Consider the following 21,921-nt stretch of genomic DNA (forward strand, 5'->3'; position numbering starts at 1 on the left):
TTTAAATTTGGGGCAATGTTTCACATAATTTTTCCCAGTGATTGGAACATTTACTAATCGAGTTTGTCTAAGCCCTTGTTTAGGTATAATGAAATCTATTGACCCAAGTAAGTCCGGGGAAACTATCATATAATTAATAAGTTTGAAGAAGAAGCATAACTCCGAGTATTCTAGTCTAGTGCTTAATTTCCACAGCTTTAATTTATCATATTGCTCATCGACACTTGTTATTATTCTTTTCGTTCTTAGTGTGTATGCAATAAACTTTATGAATTTGCGCTGTATGGATTCTAGCCTTTATTTATTATATAATTATTATAACAGCAATTTTCTTAGCTTCCGACTAAAAGCAGAATACGAATTTCCTCGGAAGATTTTCATCATCCGAGTCCCATCAATATTCAAAAAGTAATTAGAATTCTTAAATTCGAAATTTCGTTAGGTACGGCTGATCCTTAACGACACGTTTCTGGCAAGCCTTGGCTGGATGCATACTTGCGCGCAAGTTGATGCAAATCAACTGCCGTCATCTGAATATAATTTGACAGAAAAAGTTGCCGTCAATTTCAAGTGAAACTTTAAATCAACTTAACGTCATTGTCTGACAGTAACACTTGTAGTTGAATTGAATTCAAGTTACAGACAATTTACTGTCAATTTAAAGGTAACTGCTTGCTGTCCAACACTTGACTTTATACTGGCTTCAGAATACGGCAGTAACTTGAAGTTAATTTGCAGTTAAGGTGGCTATCAGGATTACAATTTTCAAGTAAAATTAACAATAAATTGATTTGGAAATTTGCCTGAAAATTGACGAAAAATTTTTTATAGTCAACTTTTCAAGCGAATTTGCATTCCAATTCAGGTAGTAAATTTACGTCAAATTGTGTAGCAAGTTGTATATAAATTGTCGTAAAAAACGGAAAAGTCCGAAGTTGACGGAAATTTGACGAAAAATTCAAGGAAACTTTTGTAAGTAAATTTTTGCTGCTAAAGCAAACTGTGCTGTTAGAGATTATTTCCGACAAAACACGGTAACATCTAAACAATTGTTATGTCCTCTACCTATCGGGAGGTGGATTAATTAAGTCACTAACAATCTGGGTTAATTTGCCCGGGAATATTTAAATATCCAGCTTTGGTAAGAGAATAAAGGGTTGGTGAAGGATTCTGAAAAAAAAAAAAAAATTATTTTCTGATTGAAAACAAAAGCGTGGAAGTATTCCAACAAAATGTATTCAGTTGTCAATACAAGACAAGCATGGGGGAGGCATGGGAGCACGGGGGTATACGATCAGATTTCAGAGCATTTGGTAAATTACCCTGCGCATGCGGGATTTTGGCCGAAATTACCATTTTTTCTCCCGTGCCCCGTGACCACATGGGGATCGAACCAATATTCACTTTGCTCACTTTGTCATTTTAACCAATAGAAACAATAATAATTTTTAACCTTATTCAAGTTTATGTTTTTTTATTGTAATTTTGTAAATAAGCAATAATTATGACTTCCGTTGAAATATCTCCGATAAATACTAAAAAGTATAAAAGCTAAATTACATAATGTCATTTTAATTTATTTTAATATAACATTAAATCGCAGTAATGACTTTTATTTCACTTTCAAGGTCATTCAATACTCGACAAGGAAGTGTTTATGATTTTGACATTGACATGTTTTTAAAAATTTCTAATTATGAAGATACGGTTAAACAACTAGATTTTTATTATGGAATAAGTAAGTATTATATGTCTATTTTTATTTTTATTTATCAAAAATTATCGCTGATTTTACAATCTGATTTTTAAACCATATACGCTGGTGAGATCCAAATATCTCCAATTAAGAAAATTTTTCACTTTATCCTCTTTCGCCTTCAAGTGAACAGACCTGCAGACAGTACTAACTATCCTTGTTGCACTACTTGCACAGTATATCAAAGCTTTGCTATCGTTTTTCTCTTCAATTAAAAAAAAAGTCATTTTTATACGACGAAATCTTTTAAAGTTATCGGCTGATTTGCACGTACTTTGCGGCAATCAAAAGGAATGTTTGAGACTTGATTTGGATTTAATTTTGAGGCCAATTGATCAAGCGGTTCAACAGTTATGCATCAAAATTCTAAAAAGAAAAATTTTTTTGTCTTTTATTTTTCAAATAACGCGTAAACTACTCAGCCAATCGACTTGAAAATCTAATCAGATCTAAGTCTTGGTAAGTACGTTCAAATCGGTTAATTTGTTCCAAAGATATCGTCAGACGCGTCAAACAAAAATTAGTTTACATACACACACTAGGGGTGTGCAAATCGTGTTCCTATTGAATCGAATAACTCGAATTATTCGAAAGTTTTCGAGAAAATTCCAATCAGCTTTCAAATATTCAATTTTTATTTAATGGAGAGCTTAGTTTTTTAAAATAATCAAAAGTAATTTTTTAGTAGATTCGTGTTTAAGCTCTTTTGACCTCTGACAAAAGTTTGAATTATTGAAAAACATATTGCAATTTGAATTCGGAAATTTTCTAATTATTCTAAGCTTTACGAATAATTCGAATCATTTGATTCAAAGTTCAAATCGAATAGTTTGTTTCGATTCGATACAAATAATACGTAAGTTCAAATTATTCGCACGACTGTACGACTCCCTCATAGCTTCCTAGGACTTTAAAACGTTGAGATCTTATGAAAACTCAATTTTCGAAAATCGTATCGAAGTCCATAACTTGACTTTTAATGCAATTATTGGTTTTCATAGCGAAAAGTTGAAAATGTTTTTTTTTTTTTTTTTAATCAAACACTTTATTATTTTCGCAAGTGGCTAAAAATGATGTTTTTTTTCTAAATCTAGAATTCTGTCAATTTTTTTTTCTTTTTTATTCAAATTCCTAATTATCGTATTGAATGAAAATCTATTACTCCAGTTAAATTAGGCCAAAGCTGCATTGAATAGTTTTTTAAAGAATATTTTTTCAGAAAATACATTTGAAAAATAGAAAAATGACCTATTATTTAAAAACATCATTTATCTTGTCAATGCTAAAAATATTTAAATATTATTTTGGTTGATTTCGTGTTGAAGATCGGTAACTTAAGTATAGCTTACGATAAAAGACTAAAGATGTAGATGGGTTTCTTTCAACTGATAAAATAACATTTCCAAAAATCAATCACACAGGAAATGGTCGAAAATAAAATTCGTTAATTTGACATGAAATAACATATATTATAATATCACAAAAATCGTATTGCTTATAAATATTATCATACAAAATTTTTTTTCAGATATTTTTTTTTTTTTGTTTTTGAGAAATCAATAATTAAGCTGTTGCAATCATTTAATAATGAATTTTTACGAAAAAATAAGCCGTTCAACTCATAATATTGCATGAAACTAAATAATCATCAATTACGAGCTAAAAATGGACATAAGATGTCTATTATTGTATGTACGACGAAGCAGAAGTAAAGAAAAAAATTAACTCTGAAATAACATACTCTAATGTGGGCATTTTAGTTTTTCAATAAAAGAAAAAAATAATAATAATTGTATAAATCGTTCATTTCAAGTTGATTACAGAACATAGCAACTCAACATGGAAAAAAAGAAATTGTAGTTAGATAAAAAAAGTCATACGAAATTAGTTTAAAAACAGTTAAAAGAATACAAAATTTAACAATTTTTTCGAAATAATAGAAAATAATTTCAATAAAATGTCACTTCGGATTTCAAATGAAAATCTTTGAGTAACAAACTCTAATAATATTTTCTATGTACATCTAATAAAATATTTAACAATATGTGGTGCTATATCGGTAGCAATATATTTTCTTACACCGTGATGTTATAATTCAAGTGTAAATTTTTGAGATTGACAAAAAAATCCGTGAAATTTAGATTGTGAGTATTAACTCACATTTGACGAAAATTTTTTTTTAAGTTATATCTAATTATAATATACTTATTTTTTATCATTAATCTGAGTAAATTTTGTAATTAATTAATTTTTTTTTAATAGTAAAACGACAAATTTTACGCTATCAAAGTTGTATTACTGGTTTATTTCCACAAGTATCAAATGACAAAACAGTTGGAAGTGTTAGAGAAAGTATTTATTGTGCTGCTTCAATCTGGAGTTTATATCAAGCGTATAGGTATTGATTTTTAAATTCGAAAAAAAAAAAAAAAAAATTATGAAATTATAGCAAAGTTACATATATTACAAAATATATACTGACATTCGTGTCCATACTTAATAATAACTATTGAATTCGTAGGAAATAGGATTCCTATTTCCTACGAATTCAATAGTTATTACAAAATATTTTTTTACCACTATATAATAATTATTTGACAGGCGTATTGATGATGACAGAGGGAAATCTCACGATCTCGGACAATCTGCAGTTAAATGTATGAGAGGTATTTTGGAATGTTGGATAAGACAATCTGATCGTATCGAAATGTTTAAATTAAATCAATGCAATCGTCATGCTTTACACTGTAAATTTCATTTAGATACTGGAAATGAAATTTTTAATGATGAAAATTATTTTCATTTGCAAGTAAGTTATCGCAGTAAAATTTATATATTATAGTTTTTTTTTAGAATAAAAATATTTATTTTAATTTACAGATTGATGTTGTTTCTCTGTATTTAATATTTTTGGTACAAATGATATCATCCGGTTTACAAATAATTTATACTCAAGATGAGGTAGCATTTGTACAAAATCTTGTATATTATGTAGAAAGAGCATATAGAACACCAGATTATGGAATGTGGGAAAGAGGAAGTCGTTATAATGATGGAACTCCTGAAATTCACGCTAGCTCTATTGGAATGGCTAAAAGTGCTTTGGAAGCAATTAATGGATGCAATTTGTTTGGTGAAAAAGGTGCTTCGTGGTCAGTTGTATACGTTGATATTGATGCACATAATCGTAACAGAAGTATTTTTGAAACAATGCTTCCAAGAGAATCTACTTCAAAAGTAAAAAAAAAAAAATAATTTTATTTTTTAAAAAACTTTTTTTTCTTTATTAAAAAGCTTTTTTTCTTTTTTATTTAGAGTGTGGATGCAGCATTATTGTCCACTATTTCATTTCCAGCTTTTGCTACGCATGAAGAGTTTTTATACAATGAAACAAAAAATAATATAACGAGAAAATTAAAAGGCTCTTATGGTTTTAAGCGATTTAGTCGTGATGGTTATAAAACAGTAATTGAAGATAGTAAACGTCGGTTTTATAAATCCGGTGAAATAAAGGTAAAAATTTTTGTTTAATTTACTTCATTAAGATATTAATTTTATTTTAATAAGTTTGAGCTTCTAAATTGTTATCCCGAATAAATCAAACTTTAGACATTGAATTCATAAGTATTAGCTGTCTTTTTTTTATTATGATAATTTTGGTACACCATAGGGCTACTCGTAAAAGAAATAAATAATAAAATAACTTTTTCTCTAATTAAAATTTGAATTATAAATACATATAATGATGCAGGCTCAAACGTTTACAAAATGTCGACAGAAAATTTATCTGTAGTTATCATCCAGAAGCCAAAAATCATTAAAATTTTTAATAGTTTTTCAAACTTTGGCATATTAAATTACACCGTTAAAATAATTAATAATTAAATTTAGGATTTTGATAAAATAGAATGTGAATGGCCATTGTTTTATATATTTATGATAATTGATGGAGTCTTTAAATCAGTGCCAGAGCAAGTTGAAGAATACTGTAATTTATTGAAAGGACTAATTCATAAAGATGCAGTCGGTGGTAAATTTATATATTTTTAAAGTTAGTAAGCTAAAAATAAATTTTTTATCCACGTCAATGTTATTTATATAATTTTAAGATCCTGTAATTCCAATGTACTACTATGTACCTGAAAAAAGTATCGAAATTGAAAGGCAAGATCCAGGAAGTACATATCGTGTATCAAGTGTAGAAGGTAGTGGTATTAAATCATCAAATGGTGAAGAAGAAGGGAATTTATATTTATGGAATCAAGCTATGTTCGTTATTGCCCAATTACTTACATCTGGACTATTACATATTAATGAATTGGATCCAATCCGTCGTTATCTTCCGTCGTATAATAGACCTCGTCGTGCTGGAAGATATTCTGCTTTTCAAGTTAGTTCTACATATTATTTTTTTCCTTTTTAAAAACAAAATAATCATTGTAGAAATATTTTGTCGTTAAAATTAATTAATATTATATGAATTGTTGATCAATAAAAATTATTTAAAAAAATTTTTTTAACTTTATGCAGGCAAAACCTACGATTGTAAGTAAAATTTGGTTATTGATTGTAAATTGTTGTATTAAAAATTAAGTTTATTGTTTGCTCGATTAATTTAATGGTAATATTTTTAAATTTTAAATATGTATTTAGCTGCGACTTTTATTGAAGAATGGCCATAGCATTTCTATCGATATAACAATGTTATTTTGTGTTTTTTTATAAACTATATTGCTAAAATGTTTGCATGGCTATTAATATTTTTCTTTATGTTAAATTTTAAATATTTTTTAATCATATAATAACTTGAATAAAAATTTAATTTAGGGCACCCATACAGATTTGGTGGTACAAATAGTTTTAATTGCTGAATCAATGAGACTTCAAGCTATGATGGCTACCTATGGAATACAAACTCAAACACCCCATGAAGTTGAACCAGTACAAATTTTATCATCATTACAGTTAATAAAGGTCTATCAAAAACTTGGGATAAATAAAAAACTAAATCTTCAAGGTAGACCTGCAAGACCTATTGGATCTTTAGGAACAAGCAAAGTATGAAAAAAAAAATAAATCTTGTTTAAATAATGAATATATTAAAGATATAATCGATATTATAGGTATATCGAGTTTGTGGGATGACAGTATTATGTTATCCATTAATATTTGAAGTATCACAATTTTATTTATATCGCGATATGGCTTTACTAATAGACGACATTAAAACAGAACTTCAATTTGTTGGAAAGTATTGGAGACTTTCAGGACGTCCAACAGTTTGTTTGTTGATTCGTGAAGAACATATGAGAGATCCTCAATTCAAGGAAATGCTTGATCTTTTTGCAATGCTAAAAAAGGGATATTGTGATAATACTAAAGTAAGAATCGGTCGTTTGCAAAATCTTATCTCATCATCGTGTATAGGTATTTATTACATTGTTATATTTTAAATAATTCAATAACTTGAACTTTTTTTTTTCTTTTCCATAGAACATTTGGATTTTGTTAATTCAATGGAAAGTGATATGGAACTTACTCAGTTTAAACAATTGAAGCATGATTATATTGGATATCAAAGTCTTACTGATGTTCCAAGAACTCTTTCTCATTCTGCAGAAACACAAGATTATACAGTTAGTAAAAAATATTTAGAAATAAATTTTTAATTAAAAAATTATATGAAAAACGGTTTATCCTGCAGGCCAGCCTCAAAATTTATTACTATTTAGGAACTCTAAAAAAGTTTCGTATAAATTAACTAAAAAAATGAATCTTTCGTTGTATTGTTTAGGTTTCAAAATTGAAACCATATTTTCACTAGAATTGAGCTCTTTAAGATAAAAAATGTTTGTTATAAAGTAAATATTTTTTCTAACTAAAATTAATTACAATAGTTTCCTAGGACCTCAAAACTTGGACCTAATCAAAATTCGTTATTTTATTTATTTTTTTTTTTTTCAAAAATCAGACACTAATTAATAACTTTTCTATTTTTAAAAAATTTTCAATTTTCTTAGCAGAAAGTTAAAAAACATTTATATTTCAGATGTTATCCAAAGAGCCTACTCATGTTATACTCGATGAAATACGAAATGCTGATGGCCTATATGCAAAATGTCAACTTTATGGAATAATATTAAAAAAAGAAGGTTTTAATTACAAGATTAATAATATGACAGGTAATTAAAAATAACAATAAAGTTTTTTAAAACAAGTGAGATATTTTAAAAATGATAACTACATTACAGTCGAGGATCATTTAAAAGCATTGTATCAACAGGCTGGTAGTTTGAGATATTGGATGGCAGTGCGTTATTGTAGTAGTTTATTAAATCATACAGTCGATAGTATAAGTCCTTTCATTACTGGAGTTCTTGTTAAAGGAAAACAGGTTAATAATGATCTACATAGTCGTTATTAATAATTTATTTATCAACCAATAATGTAATTTTTATATTATTAATTAATTTTAAATAGATAACTGTCGGAGTTATTGGAAAAGAAGAAACTGTTTTTGATAAACCTATGACACCCGCTGAAATACAATCTGTAATGTATTCAACAATCCAACCCTACAATATTATACAAGCAGTCGTGCAACAAGAAGTATTATTATATTGCGGACGATTGATTGGTACAAATCCTGCTATGTTTAAAGGAATACTTAAAATTCGTATAGGGTATTTAGATTTTTTTCTTTTATTTATTTTTTATTGAATAAATTATTTATCGTTATGACTGCATATTTATGAAATATAATTTTCAGATGGGTTTTAGAAGCTATGCGACTTTATCTTGAAGTATCTGAAAAAAAATCAAAAGTTATTGAAAATTATAGCCCATATGAAATCCGACAAATTTTAATAAAAGTTTTAACTGTTAGAGACTGGGCTACTGCTGAGAAGTATAAAAAATAATATTTTTTTATCATTATTACGGAATAATTATATTTTAATAAAATTTTTAGTTTAACAGTAATTATGCGAAGAAAAATTGAAGGAAGTCTATGCAGAGTTCCAGCTCATTTTTATAATCAAGTATGGGAAGTTTTGATTCGATGTCCAGGCGGTATCAGAGTTAATGGACAAGAATTACCGCAGCAACCAACTTTATCTGTTATGACACGTTCAGAATTGACATTTGCTCTGCTTGTCGAATCGATTCTCCATCACATACAATTGCCTGAGTACCGGCAAATTGTTGTTGAGGTATAAAATATAATTAAGTATGTTAATATTATTATAACTATCTAATAATTATTAAATTTATTTCAGTTATTGAATATTGTATCAACTATATTGTTACGAAATCCAGAGCTGAGTTTTAGTCAAAAATTAGATTTAAATAAATTAATTGAAGATGCATTCATTATGTATTGCAAAGATCATGAATTAGAACAAACTGATATGAATTCATTTTTTGCTGCTCATTATTCAGTTACTACTGGATATCTGGCTAGAGCGGTTGTAAATAATGTTTTGACAGGAGGTTGTATGACAACTACAATTGATCCATCAAATCTTCTAGATGAGCCCCAGGAAATGTGCAATGTTACATAATTTTTACCAACTAAAAATTTATTATATTTTATATATTGTGTAATTATTTAAATAATATTTAATTTTGTGCCATGTATACATAATAATCTATATATATTTATCCTAAAATTAAAAATACATAAATATTAAGTTAATTTCAAGTTGAAAATCGACGAAAAATAAATATAAATTTATTTTTACGATGTAAATTTATTACAGATCCAAATTTTTTTTTAATCATTTAGTATGATGGTATGTTTAATTTCTTGAAACTCGTCGATTTCAATAGTTCACGATAACTTTCGAACGAATAATCGAATTTAAATGTTTTTCGCAGCACTCACGTCCTGTTTTCGTTTCAATTTTAAATTCTTACGTCAAAAAGATAAAAATATAATTATACTTGCATTTTATTTCAATTATTTGTGCAAATTATATTTTTATTATAGAGTGTATAAAAATTATTTTTTCTATCAACTATTTAGATTATCAATTAATCTATATTGTTATCGTTTAGCGAAATTCGTATTCATAGTTCGTTCAGATCGTTGAATGTTGTTAATGTTTGATTTTATTCTTGAAGCAACTGTTCCTACTTCTGCTGCTTTAGCAAGTTCTTTTCTAAAAATGAAAAAAATAAAACAAAATACATTAATACATCTTAGTAACTTAATCAATAAGTAAATATATAAATTTATGGAGGTCTTGTCATTAAATTGGTGAAAATATAGATAATTTTAAAGATTTTTGTATGTAGGATAGAGTATATAAAAAATATATTCAAACATAAATTTCAGTCTCATAAAAAAAAACTAATGGCAATTATTAGGGATCATGAAACCTAAAGCAAATGGTTTAAAAAATTTCTAATGTCTCATAGTTTTTTCTGCAATGGTATAAAATATTCTTGAAAAGTGTTATTTCAAAAAAATAAAATATATTATTATTTAAAAATCCAATGTAAGAAAAATGAATAAAATGATTATTTTTTTAAAAATCCGAAAAAATGGGTTATTATTTAAAAATTACCTTATAAAATCATTGTTGTAAGTTTTATCAGATGGTTCTATTTTTTCTTGATCTTTATAACGTTTAATATTTTTCTTACGTTCTTTTTCACGCCAAGACGCATTAGCCATCATTTCTTTTAAACGTTTTAATTTTTCTTTATCCGAAAGCATTGTTTTTTTCTGAGGTTGACGTCGACTTTTGTCTTTTTTCGATCTATCTGAATCCTTATCATTTCTTGATGATTTATGCTGTGATGATGAACTTAATTTATTATTACTCTATAATATAAATTATTATTTTTCTTTTTTTTACAAGTTATATAAAATTTGTTAATTATTTTTTATTACAATACTTACTACAAGTTCTTGTAATTTCTTAAGTTTTACAGGATTTTTTAAAAGTTTACTCTTTGATTCCATTTCTTTTTTTTTAATAGCATACAGAGGATCTTCTTGCAACTTTTTTGCCAAATCAACCTGCTCGTTTCCCGAAAAGAATCTTAATGATGGTGGTACACACTCTAAAAAAGAAAAAAGTAATAAAAATTTTTACGTCTATCAAATTTATAATAAGTTTTTGTGAAAAGACATACCATGTTCCACATGATTACTAGGTAATCTATTACGTTCAGTATTCTTTTCTGCTTGAACAAATTGCTCAAAAGTTTTATCAATTTTTTTCCCTGTCAAATAATCCTCACGATTAATAGACTGCTGAGGTCCTTTGTACATCCAATCAAGCTTTTTATCATCTTTTTTCTCAATAATTCCTTGCTCCATTGCATACCTTGTTAGACCTTCTTTATCACGTTCCATTTCTATATCTCTTTTTAACTCGGCAATTTTTTTTTTCTCTTGACTGTCTTGTTGTTGAGCTTTCCAAACTTTTTCTATATTTTTCATTGTTGAAGGATGCCATGATTTTTTTAAATTCTAAAAATTATTTTATTACAGTATTTTTTTTTCAGGTTATATATTTAATATTTTTGTCATACAATTATCGCTAAATATTATCTATCATAAAAAAAAAATATTAAATATACTTACAAGATCTCCACCACCCATTTTTAAAAATTATATTTAATAACTTAACACTTGAGAGAGACTAAATTAATACATACAATAACAAATTCACAATCTAGTGTTATCATAACACTGTTATGATGGTTATGAGTAATGAGCGAAATGAGTAGTATAGTATAGTAAGCTAGTTAGGTCTAGTCTTTTCTGGAGAGGGCAAAATAAATCGATTAATCGAATATTGCAGGTATTCTTTTTCTCGAGATGTTTTTAAAAATCGATTAATCGATTTTCTTTTATTAATTAATTGTTAAAAAAAAAATATTTTAATTTTTAAGTACATATGATGATAAAACCTATTTAAAAAAAAAAACTTAAAAGATAGCCGTAAGGAAATTGAATTTGAAAATAAAACTTTTTTTTTTTAATTTTTTTATTCAATTGATTATCATTTATCTTTAACAAGTGAACATATTATTTTGTAAGCCAATGGTTTAAAATTATAGAATAATTTAAAAATAAAAATTGATAGTTAATTATTAGATTTTTTAAATTATATTATTTAAATTTTCTTTTTTTTCTTCCACCATCTCGATCACCAGCACCAGCAAACCATCTGCTTGTTTTTGAAATGATTTCCGCATCACCTAATTCATGTTTCTCTCTTAAAACATCTTGAAATAAAAAATTATTATTTTTTTTTACAACAGCTTATTGGATGTTTGTTTTAAAAAAAATTTATTAGAGATTTTAATTTTTTTACCTTTGACATATTGAAACGTGTGTGTATCACCAAAATTTAGTTTCTGGACGCCACGGATTTTTTTACCACAAGCACTGTATTGCATTTGTAAATCTCTTGTTAGAAATGCTGATAATATACAGCCAATACTTGCACTCACGTGTGATGCCCCAAAGCATAAATTGGTCATTAAAGATTTCTGTAATATATCCCAAAAATAAATTAAACAATTACATACTATATATTTTATCAATATTAGAATATTATTTTATTTTTTATACCATTGCTATTTCTTTCTCAGGATTATCTCCAATTGATTTATCAAATTCACAAAAACTTTCAACAGTGGTAAATGGTAATTTAACACCTAATATTTCTTTGTCATCTATTAGACTTGTACCTAATGTCCGTGATGACAAATTCAAATTGTTTCTTAAATCTTCATATTTTTTGACAATATCACACAATAAACTACGTTTCGTTGATTCCAATTTTTGTGACCATCTAGTTTCCATTTTTAGTAAATCTCCCTTTATTAGAGTGTATAACTTTGCTGAAAAAAAATTATTTAGTAACGTAATTTTACAATTTTCGGCGTCAAAATTTATTTCATTTTCTATATAAAAAAAAAAATTGTATTAGCGTTTACTCTATCATCATATTTTAAATAATTACTTTCACTTGTAGCTCTTTCTGACAATGAATGCATACAATCTTTATCAGATAATTGTTCTCTTGAGTTACTCATATTTTCTGCAACAAAGTTATTTTTTTTTTTTTTTAATTATTTCCTATATTAAAATTTAAAAAACAACTTTTTTCCAGATAAATTTACCTGAAAAATCTGGTGATACATCAATAAAAGCGTCTGGTTGAATTTCTTCACCATTTAATACTAATTGATCATAATCCTTTCTTTTATTATGACTGTTGTTAGAATCAAACTCATCAACTTGGTCGTTTATCCATGATTCTGATAACTCATTTTTAATAAATATTGAGGTATGCTGGTAGTCTTCAGGATTTATTATCGACGAGTTTGGTTTATTTACTTTCTTTGTGTGACTTGATGTAGAATTAATTGAAAATTCTAAAGTTATCAAATTTTCTACGTTACAAGGAATATCAGGATATCCTTCTTCTCTTAATATAATGAGCAAATCATTAACTACTTCTTTTTTTAAAACCGAAAAATTTTTCAAAACCCAGTTTTTTAATTTTACCAATAGCGATATTTGTTTATTATTATGCAATTGTTGTTGTATCATGTCAAAATTAAATTGAGAATCATCAGATAAAATTCCTGATTCCATATTTATATTTGTTTTTCCTTTATTAGTATTTTTAGATGAGTTTTTTTAACTAAATTGAGCAATAATTATAAAAAAATTTTTCACTATCCACTATTGTAGTTCAGAATGACATTTATTTAATTTTAGTATTGAGGGAAATGACATTCATCTAACATTAAAGGAAAATATTATTAGCATATGAGAGAGGTTAAACCAGCTATATTGTTTGTGTTCAAACAAAAGTTAAAATTCCCAACTGATTTTTTGTTTATAGTTTACCATTTTTTTAAAAATTATCCATTCATTTATTTGCATTAGGCATTTAATTTTATTTTGTTATTATACACAGGTTGTGTATTCTTGTTTTTAAAATTAAAATTATTTTATAAATTAATCGATTACAAATAAATTTTAGTGTGCAAATTATTAAATTGTTTTTTAAATATTCTTACACATTTTTACTATACACAATTTTTTAGTTAGAAAATTTTTAATTAGTAATTTTTTTACTAAAACAATGTACCTATCACGCATTCAATATTTTTAAGATAAAAAATTAGGGCCGTTTTCACCAATGAGGACTCTTATTTATTGTTCTCGATTTGATTAGAGAAAAAATTCGTCCATGAATTCATTTGTATGAAACTTTTCGTATGCGAACGACGAGACTGCGCAGTGAAACAAGTCATTCGATTATCATTCAACTCTAAAGTATATATACATATATATATATATATGTATGTGAATGTGAAAGTCTGTAAGCCTAACTTATTAGATATTTTTTTAGTGCCGGTTGACAGTAATATAATAATAAATTAAATATTAAAAAAAAAAAATAAAAATGGTTGTAAAAGTGTATATATCAGGAATTAGCGGTAATAAAGAAGTAAGTAATGATTTTTTTAAAAATTCAAGTTTAAGAATAAAAATGGACTTCGGATAGTGCAACTCTTGGATAAATTGTTAACTTTTATGACGTTTCTTGATCTCTACGCGCCATCAGGTGTATCAAATTACAATTTGATTAATTTTTATTGTTGTAAATTTTTTTTAATTAGATTATTTATTCTTTTAAGTTCCAAATTTAAACATTACATTGTTTTAAATAAATACTTACTTTGCAACAATATATATTATGTGTTATGTTTTGAGTTGGTAAAATTCTCGTAAACTTTTTATGTAAAATGACTAATTGGCAGTCAGTAAAAAAATTTATTAAATTTTCATATGTATTATATATATATTTATTTTATTTCTGTAAATTATTATTAAATTAAATTTATTTTATATAATAACAAGCTATATTATATATTTAACAGGTAAAAAAAAGACAACAACGAGTACTTATGATTTTAGACAGTAAAAATGTTGAGTATGAAATAATTGATATCACAGAACCTGGTAAGGAAGATGATAAAGAATACATGCAGACTAATGCTAATCCAAAAGACAGTAAATATCCATTACCTCCTCAAATATTTAATGAAGAAGACTATTGTGGGGTAAATTAATTTTGATTCTCAAATATATATATATATACAATAATCTAATTAAAATGTAATTGTTATTCCTTATTATTTTTATAGGATTATGAAGATTTTGATTTAGCGAATGAAATTGATGAATTAGAAAAATTCCTTAAAATTATTCCTCTTGATGATTCGGCCGATGATAATATTGAAGAAAATAATATTTCGAGTAATAATGTCAAACACAGTAGAAACTCATCCAGTCGAGAGGTAGTTACATAAATCTTTTTTTTTTAATTGAAAAAAAAAATTTTTTTCCGTTAAAAAATTATTTTTATTATTAACTTAAATAATAAATCTCATTTTTAAAAAATTTCTAGATTTCTATGGATAAAGAAATAAGTAATGTACATTCAGGAAGGTAATTTTAAAATTATAACATAAATTACAGGAAACCTTAATTAAAGTGAAACAGATAATCATTAAATCATTTTTTAGTGAAATAGATGAGAGAGAAACTCCAATAACTGATGATAATGATTTAGAAAAATTAAAATCATCTGATGTAGATGAATCAAATAAATCAGTAGCAGAAGATATGGATCAAATGGATGAAATTGGAAATAATAATCAGAAATCAGATGATGAAGAACAAGAAGAATAAGTAATGAATTGCCTTGTCGGTAACTTATTTAAGTAATAGTTTTATTTTTCATAATTTAGGATTTACAATCCCGGTGGTAAATATTTTCTGTTTTTGCTTAATCTATTTAATTACTCTTTACAATCAAGTGTAAACTACTTACTGCCAATAAGTAATATATGGGCTAAATAAAGTTTTATAAGTGCAATCAAGCACAATGATGCTATATAAAATTTGTTAGATGTAACAAAAAATTATCGTTAATTTAAATAATCAACTTTTTTTTTAATTTTAATCTATCTAAATAATTTTATTTAAATTTTTTTTATACTATATATATTTATTATACGTTGACAAAATTGATTTTACTTATCTTAGTGAGTAAATATTAATTATATTCAATTATAAGTATAAAAATTAAACTAAGTTATGAATAAAATAAAATTAGAAAAAAAATTTTTTTTTTTTTCAATATCATGGTTTATCGCATTATTAGATTATTCAAATAAATTAATGATTTTTTAAAAATGTAAATCAAAATTTGTATGATGAGATCAAGTTAAATAATATTTTAAGAATTTTTTATGGTTAAAATACATTTTATTTTGATAATTTAAATAAATATATATCTACACATACATTTATGGTTTTCCGATTAGGATCAAATCAGATTTGTCGATTAACTTATTTTTATAAAATACAACCATAAATATGAATTTGAAAACTTTGAAATATTTAATTACTTAGGTAATATTTGTTAAGATTAAAACTTATCAAATTTGTAGCTTTTATTATTTTAAAGATAAGAAGAGAAAGACAGTTGTTTCATTGTAAATCCAAGTGTTTTATATTAAAATACTTTTAAAGTACTTGGACTTAAAATATCTAGTGTACTTTCACATCGCAATCATATATTACTTATCTGTTTTCTCTGTTTTAAAAACTTTCATTTATAACTTTCAAGCTAAAAAATATAAATAATAAAATATTATTTAAATTTATAACAAAATATCAATATAAGCATTTGTAAAAAATTGATAAAAAATAATCAAGTATAAAAATTTGACCATTTTTACCTGATTTGGATGAATATTTTGATATTTATACAAAAAGATAATTGACATAATCAATGGCTGTTAGATATCCCTATTGCTAGAAACAATGAGATGTAATAGAAATTTTAAATATTTGTTTATTGATTAATTCACACAAAATTATTCATTCATTATATTATATATGATCTATAAAATATTGTTATAGAAATATATAAATTTATTAATAAATTATGTGGTTATAAAAACAATTTTAATTTGAAATTTATTTTTCAGTTTTATACACCAGCCAAAGCATTATCATTAATTATAATTATAAACATTACGGGATATACATTGAAATATTGCAATAATGAAAAATTTATTTTTTTCGTTATAAATTTTGAATAATACAATTAAAATTACTTTCGAAATATATATGTGATGATTTGATGTTTTTTTTTTTTGCAATTAATTAAAAACTATTGATAAATAACTTCAGTTCAATTACGCTATTTATTTAATTTATTTGTAGACAAGTTAATGATGAAAAAAAAATTTTGCCATTTTTCCAGTAATCACAGTAAAATATATTGTATGTATTGATGTCCTGCTGTTGTTACTTTCACTATTATTTATATTTTATTAATAATTGTGCTAAATTAGTAACATATGCTTTGTTATTCATCTAATGACATCAATTGTACAATTATTTTCTTCAAAATTGTTTTTCATATTACAATATTAATTTAATTTAAATTTTATTAAGTGAATCAGATTCATTTACATTCATCGATATAAAATAAATGCATTCCAGATTTCTTAATAATAAAAAAGTAACAGAACAATAACACGTTCCAATTATTTTTTTTTATAAATATTATAAATTTAATTTAATTCAATATTATGCATCAATTTTATAATTCTGTAAAAATATTTTATAAAAATTCTAAATATACATATACAAATTAATTCATTAAATAATTTTTTATTATGCAGAACAAAAATCTAATATTTATATGACTATTAATTAACTTATTTGATTTTTTTATCGTATTATTTATGGAGAAAAATTATCATTGATTGCTATAATTTATCAATGATTATGGTAACAAAAAATATGCTAATATACAGAATATATATGTAAAAAATAATTATTGCCAATATTGTGTTTAATATTTTTGAAAAACTGGCTGTTGGTATTATAACAATTAATTAATTAATTATTAAGAAAATAAGATTTTATAAAAAAAAATAAAGTTAAACTACCCTGCTCAAGAGGTTTCATAAAATCTGATAAATTCTCATAAACTATCATAGATTTTATGAAAATAAATGAGTTGTACGAAAAGTTTTAAGGGCTTATAAATACAGCTATGAAAATCTGTTGTTTTTTTTTTTTGAGTGGATTATGTGATGAAAAAACAAAAATTAATAAATGATAAAACTAATAATCGATTGTTGAAAACTAAATATTTATGTTAAATCAAATTTTATCAGTAGTTGAAATTAATAAAAATAATTTCTAATATACTCAAAATCAAAAAGTAATTTTAATCACGACAATAATTGGGTTGAGAATTAAAATAAGATGGAAATCTTTTCTATCTATGAGACTTAGTTTATCAAATAAAAATTTTCATCTCACAGAATTATTATTTGTTTGCATGGAAAATAAAAACGCTTTTACACAACTTGCTACATTCAAACGAGATTAATTAACCGTTATTGAAGTAGTTACTGAATATATAATTTAATAGTTTTCATGTCATACGAAATTATTGGTATCCGTGTTATTTTGAGTTTTAAGACATTGCTTATAAGTTTTAATAAATTTAAAAATAATACAATTCATAAATAACCCTCTTTAGAAAATCTCATACAATCAAATAAATTCTCATGAATTCCCATAGAGATTTTATAAGAATGAATGAGTTCTATGACAAATGCTACAGTTAAAAATAGGGCTTGTACATACAGCTATAAGAATCTATCGAATTTTTTGAAACAGGGTAATTACTATAATTCAATATAATGTTTACTAAAGTCGTTAATTTAACGTATAAAAGTTGAAGTGCATTTACAACTCTGGCATAAGCGAACCTACCACAATTAAAATTCAACTCAATCAAAATTTACGGCTTCAGTTTTACCTAAAAATTACCTTTCCAATAAAATATCTTCCATGGTTAAAACTCTCAAAAAAAAGTTTACTACAATAAAATCACAGCCAAAAATAAACATAAAATTTTAAATAGTGATCATCGATAACTGGGAGCTTATGAACCATTTTGAATTACAGATGGTGAAAATTTTAAACATTAGTGCTTATTCTTGATAGTAACTTTATTATAGTGGACTTTTTCATCATGAGTAGGTTTGTTTATGACAGAGATGTAAATACGCCATCGTTGCAATTTAATTTTTATTATAAATTTATTTCATCACGCTAAATGTATTGTGTATATTGTACAATAATTCGATTTTAACGTGCTTTTTATTTTTCACAATTATTTCTAATAAGTCTATAAAAATCCTGCATAATAAAGTTTTTTAATTATGTAAATAATCAAAATAATAATGTGATAGATTTAAACAGTTTATAATAAAAAAAAATTAATTTTCGAATATATAACAACAAAAATGTGCGTTACAGATATACAAGATTCGATTTACTTTCAAAAAAAAGTTAACGACCAGGTTTTCCAATGATTATAGATTTTTGAAATATATAATGAAATTACAGATTATTAAATTCAGTCTGTACCAAAATATTTCTGTCCAAAATGATTTGGTGCAACATTGTGAATTTCCGATGTTAAAATCTTCATCTAAAATAAAATTTAATGATAGAAAGGATCATAAGAAATCGTACGTTAATTCTGATTGTAATTAATGTTAAATTTTCAACGACCCTTAATATTATACATAATACAATTATGAGCACTATTTTAATACCATAATTTAGTAAAATATATTTATTATTGTAATAAAAAAAATTTATTTTATTTAAAATTAGATAAAATTTAGTTACCTTAGGAAAAACACTGACTAGAGTTTTGGCAGCAGGTGGTGTACAAAATAAATTCGAAAGAATAATATTTTCTTCTAATACATTATGCTCTTTTAAAACAGCTATTGCTTTTATCACAGTATTTCCAGTACCTATAAAAATTTAAACATTAAATAATTATAAAAAATTAATTTTATATTTCAGAATAATAAAAATACTCATAATATTGATAACTAACTCATGATTGGATACATTAATAACACTTTACGATCAGCAATATCATCTGGAAATTTAGCATAAACGACCTTGGCTTCATGAGTATCTACATCACTTTCAACTAATATTTTTCCAATTCTTATACTTCGGCAACAATCTCTTAGACCCTGAATTTTTTATAAACATTATTGTTTTATTTTGACTTATTTCTATACGGAAAAATAAATAATTTTTGTTTTTTAAATGAAATTACTTGCTCCATAGCTTCACCACTTCTAACTATCGACACACCACAATTTCCTTTTTGATATTTTAAACCATTATAACTAGCCCCAGTCGGTGTAGTAATAACAATTTTCGTGAATGGCAATTGATTTAAGCTTTCTTCTATAACAAGTCTGATCTAAAAATAAAATAATTTTTATTTTTTTTTTATTAATTGTCTTGTTTTATTGTTAAAATATGTCCCCATTTATTTTACTTTAAATTAACTTACCAATCGATCAGCATAAAATTTAAAATCACTTCTTGTAGTGTTTCTATGAAGAGAAAAAAAAAAATAAAAAATATAATGATATTTAAAATATTTTTTCGTAGACTTTTTATCTGGTTACTATGATTAAAAATGATACATTTTTAAAGTTTCAACCACGTGTTTTTTTTTATATGGAAACTTGTACTTACTTATCACGTAAAATTGTTTGTAATTCTTTAACTTGATCATTACTCGGCAGGATTTTCAAATTTGGACCGTATTCATGACATATTTCATTGTTGTTATGATTCAATTGTTTTTTAACATTAATTGTTGTGTCTGTAGAACCCATATTCGAATGTAAATATTTAATTACCTGCTGTTGACTAAATATTTTTTCCAGACATTGAAAAGCCGATCACGACTGATCACGACACCACGAGACAAATTATAAAAGTTCGAGTTTTGAGTTAATGTAAAAATATTGTGCGACAACGTGATTACACATGATCCACATGATATTTTTTGTGGTCATGTGACATTATGAGATATTCCTAATAGCCCAATTATCTTAAGGCTGGACCGTACTAAACGAATTTTAGAATTTTACTTTTCTTTTAATTTATTAATCAATTGTTATTACAGAAATTTTTATGACTTCCGAAAAAATGTGAAAGACAAACTTTTTCGAAAGGTTTTCATCATTCGAGTGACGTAATTATCCAAAATGTAATTAGAAAAGTAAAATTCGAAAATTCGTTTAGTACTGCCGACCCTTAAAATTGAAAGTAATTTGTCATTGAAATTGTCTGAAATTTACTGCCCAAATTGGCAGACAATTTGACAGCAAAAGTTGGAAAGAAAAATTTACGGTTAATTTTTGCTCAATTTAGAGGTAACTTATTATGTTATGTCCTGGGAGGTTACTAGGATCGGAGCTGACGCCACCTCCTGGACAGTGGGCAGTTCGTTGTCACGCGGGACCAATTTTGAATTTGAAAACAGTGATAAATTTATTGTTGACTATGATGATGATTATTATTATTATTATTATTTAATGAAATTATGAAGTTATGGATAAGGATAGATGTAATTGATGAAATAACTTTTATCTGAAGACTGAGTTTTATTATAAAGTGTAGATAAGATTTGATCAGTAATAACAGTTGTGCTCGTCAATAGTTCTCGGAGAGAAGTGAAGTTACATCAGACGGCAGAAAGATCTCTGACTCTCCACTCTTCGACTTCTCCCACCATTCTCATACTCATACACATACTTATGCAATATATGTACTTATACATATCAACGTTCTTTCTAATTATATACTTATACATTTATACTTCCTACTAATACACGTACGAGATATGAGTTTACACATCTACGTTCTTTATTTATCCGTTCTATGATTTTACTTATTACTTATATTATTTATATTCCATTTTCCTGTACTTCAATATAATCTTTTAGTTAATTATTCTATATTTAATTATTTAATACGATTGACATTATTATTTATCATGAAACACCATTATAATTATTCTAATGCTATATTTCTATATTTCTATTAATTTATTTATTATACGAGTCACTCTTTATTTAATATGTATATATTAACAATAATAGTTGAGTTCTTGTGATATGGTTATCATTTATAAGTAACATTTATTTATTAAATATATCTTTTCTTATTTGATTATAGAGTATGCATTTGT

The 21,921-nt window shown here is 25.1% G+C and overlaps 5 protein-coding genes across 8 annotated transcripts; 2 read left to right on the forward strand and 3 right to left on the reverse strand.

Annotated features, from left to right (window-relative positions):
• The first annotated feature begins 1,372 nt into the window (after positions 1–1,372).
• On the forward strand, positions 1,373–9,896 carry LOC130667799 (probable phosphorylase b kinase regulatory subunit beta). 3 transcript variants are annotated; one of them, XM_057469645.1, is made up of 18 exons: positions 1,373–1,542; positions 1,629–1,738; positions 4,019–4,154; positions 4,358–4,565; positions 4,637–4,993; positions 5,072–5,269; positions 5,648–5,786; positions 5,866–6,146; positions 6,287–6,301; positions 6,584–6,814; positions 6,880–7,183; positions 7,250–7,392; positions 7,806–7,938; positions 8,008–8,150; positions 8,237–8,439; positions 8,526–8,663; positions 8,727–8,967; positions 9,034–9,896. In XM_057469645.1, the coding sequence occupies exons 1-18, from the start codon at positions 1,505–1,507 to the stop codon at positions 9,316–9,318; spliced, it is 3,303 nt and encodes a 1,100-aa protein (XP_057325628.1). In that variant the 5' UTR covers positions 1,373–1,504; the 3' UTR covers positions 9,319–9,896. The 3 variants fall into 3 exon arrangements, with proteins under 3 accessions (XP_057325628.1, XP_057325629.1, XP_057325631.1); XM_057469646.1 differs by lacking the exon at positions 6,287–6,301; XM_057469648.1 differs by lacking the exons at positions 1,373–1,542; positions 1,629–1,738 and adding an exon at positions 3,285–3,900.
• Positions 9,393–11,509, reverse strand: LOC130667800 (pre-mRNA-splicing factor CWC25 homolog). 2 transcript variants are annotated; one of them, XM_057469650.1, is made up of 5 exons: positions 11,355–11,509; positions 10,901–11,240; positions 10,665–10,828; positions 10,327–10,556; positions 9,393–9,918 (listed from the first exon to the last, which is right to left on the reverse strand). In XM_057469650.1, exons 1-5 carry the CDS (start codon positions 11,370–11,372, stop codon positions 9,804–9,806), a joined length of 867 nt encoding a protein of 288 aa, XP_057325633.1. In that variant the 5' UTR covers positions 11,373–11,509; the 3' UTR covers positions 9,393–9,803. The 2 variants fall into 2 exon arrangements, with proteins under 2 accessions (XP_057325633.1, XP_057325632.1); XM_057469649.1 differs by having other exon boundaries at positions 10,327–10,586.
• A 249-nt stretch (positions 11,510–11,758) lies between these two features.
• LOC130667554 (uncharacterized) lies at positions 11,759–13,634 on the reverse strand. The gene is made up of 5 exons (XM_057469207.1): positions 12,905–13,634; positions 12,745–12,822; positions 12,351–12,622; positions 12,091–12,268; positions 11,759–12,001 (listed from the first exon to the last, which is right to left on the reverse strand). Exons 1-5 carry the CDS (start codon positions 13,380–13,382, stop codon positions 11,886–11,888), a joined length of 1,122 nt encoding a protein of 373 aa, XP_057325190.1. The 5' UTR covers positions 13,383–13,634; the 3' UTR covers positions 11,759–11,885.
• A 404-nt stretch (positions 13,635–14,038) lies between these two features.
• LOC130667559 (SH3 domain-binding glutamic acid-rich protein homolog) lies at positions 14,039–15,953 on the forward strand. The gene is made up of 5 exons (XM_057469212.1): positions 14,039–14,247; positions 14,681–14,863; positions 14,948–15,100; positions 15,211–15,251; positions 15,329–15,953. Exons 1-5 carry the CDS (start codon positions 14,203–14,205, stop codon positions 15,492–15,494), a joined length of 588 nt encoding a protein of 195 aa, XP_057325195.1. The 5' UTR covers positions 14,039–14,202; the 3' UTR covers positions 15,495–15,953.
• A 1,635-nt stretch (positions 15,954–17,588) lies between these two features.
• Positions 17,589–20,939, reverse strand: LOC130667558 (uracil phosphoribosyltransferase homolog). The gene is made up of 6 exons (XM_057469210.1): positions 20,418–20,939; positions 20,230–20,272; positions 19,987–20,136; positions 19,756–19,900; positions 19,539–19,669; positions 17,589–19,335 (listed from the first exon to the last, which is right to left on the reverse strand). Exons 1-6 carry the CDS (start codon positions 20,558–20,560, stop codon positions 19,261–19,263), a joined length of 687 nt encoding a protein of 228 aa, XP_057325193.1. The 5' UTR covers positions 20,561–20,939; the 3' UTR covers positions 17,589–19,260.
• Positions 20,940–21,921: the final 982 nt, after the last annotated feature.

Source organism: Microplitis mediator, chromosome 5 (assembly GCF_029852145.1).
Source record: "Microplitis mediator isolate UGA2020A chromosome 5, iyMicMedi2.1, whole genome shotgun sequence".
NCBI classification, from domain to species: Eukaryota; Metazoa; Arthropoda; class Insecta; order Hymenoptera; family Braconidae; genus Microplitis; species Microplitis mediator.

What these genes read in the sequence shown, in the direction of transcription:
- LOC130667559 (XM_057469212.1), top strand. Translation starts at nt 14,203, where the DNA reads ATGGTTGTAAAAGTGTATATATCAGGAATTAGCGGTAATAAAGAA. An exon ending in GAATTAGCGGTAATAAAGAA is followed by an intron (nt 14,248 to 14,680) that starts GTAAGTAATGAT and finishes TATATTTAACAG; the next exon opens with GTAAAAAAAAGACAACAACG. An exon ending in GAAACTCATCCAGTCGAGAG is followed by an intron (nt 15,101 to 15,210) that starts GTAGTTACATAA and finishes AAAAATTTCTAG; the next exon opens with ATTTCTATGGATAAAGAAAT.
- LOC130667800 (XM_057469649.1), bottom strand. An exon ending in AGAAATTACAAGAACTTGTA is followed by an intron (nt 10,587 to 10,664) that starts GTAAGTATTGTA and finishes TTTATATTATAG; the next exon opens with AGTAATAATAAATTAAGTTC. An exon ending in TACAACAATGATTTTATAAG is followed by an intron (nt 9,919 to 10,326) that starts GTAATTTTTAAA and finishes TTTCATTTTTAG; the next exon opens with AAAAGAACTTGCTAAAGCAG.
- LOC130667554 (XM_057469207.1), bottom strand. Translation starts at nt 13,382, where the DNA reads ATGGAATCAGGAATTTTATCTGATGATTCTCAATTTAATTTTGACATG. An exon ending in TGTATCACCAGATTTTTCAG is followed by an intron (nt 12,823 to 12,904) that starts GTAAATTTATCT and finishes ACTTTGTTGCAG; the next exon opens with AAAATATGAGTAACTCAAGA. An exon ending in CACGTTTCAATATGTCAAAG is followed by an intron (nt 12,002 to 12,090) that starts GTAAAAAAATTA and finishes TTTTATTTCAAG; the next exon opens with ATGTTTTAAGAGAGAAACAT.
- LOC130667799 (XM_057469645.1), top strand. Translation starts at nt 1,505, where the DNA reads ATGACTTCCGTTGAAATATCTCCGATAAATACTAAAAA. An exon ending in CAAGAGAATCTACTTCAAAA is followed by an intron (nt 4,994 to 5,071) that starts GTAAAAAAAAAA and finishes TTTTTTATTTAG; the next exon opens with AGTGTGGATGCAGCATTATT. An exon ending in ACCGGCAAATTGTTGTTGAG is followed by an intron (nt 8,968 to 9,033) that starts GTATAAAATATA and finishes AATTTATTTCAG; the next exon opens with TTATTGAATATTGTATCAAC.
- LOC130667558 (XM_057469210.1), bottom strand. Translation starts at nt 20,560, where the DNA reads ATGGGTTCTACAGACACAACAATTAATGTTAAAAAACAATTGAATCAT. An exon ending in AATTTTATGCTGATCGATTG is followed by an intron (nt 20,137 to 20,229) that starts GTAAGTTAATTT and finishes TTTTATTTTTAG; the next exon opens with ATCAGACTTGTTATAGAAGA. An exon ending in TAGTCAGTGTTTTTCCTAAG is followed by an intron (nt 19,336 to 19,538) that starts GTAACTAAATTT and finishes ATTTTATTTTAG; the next exon opens with ATGAAGATTTTAACATCGGA.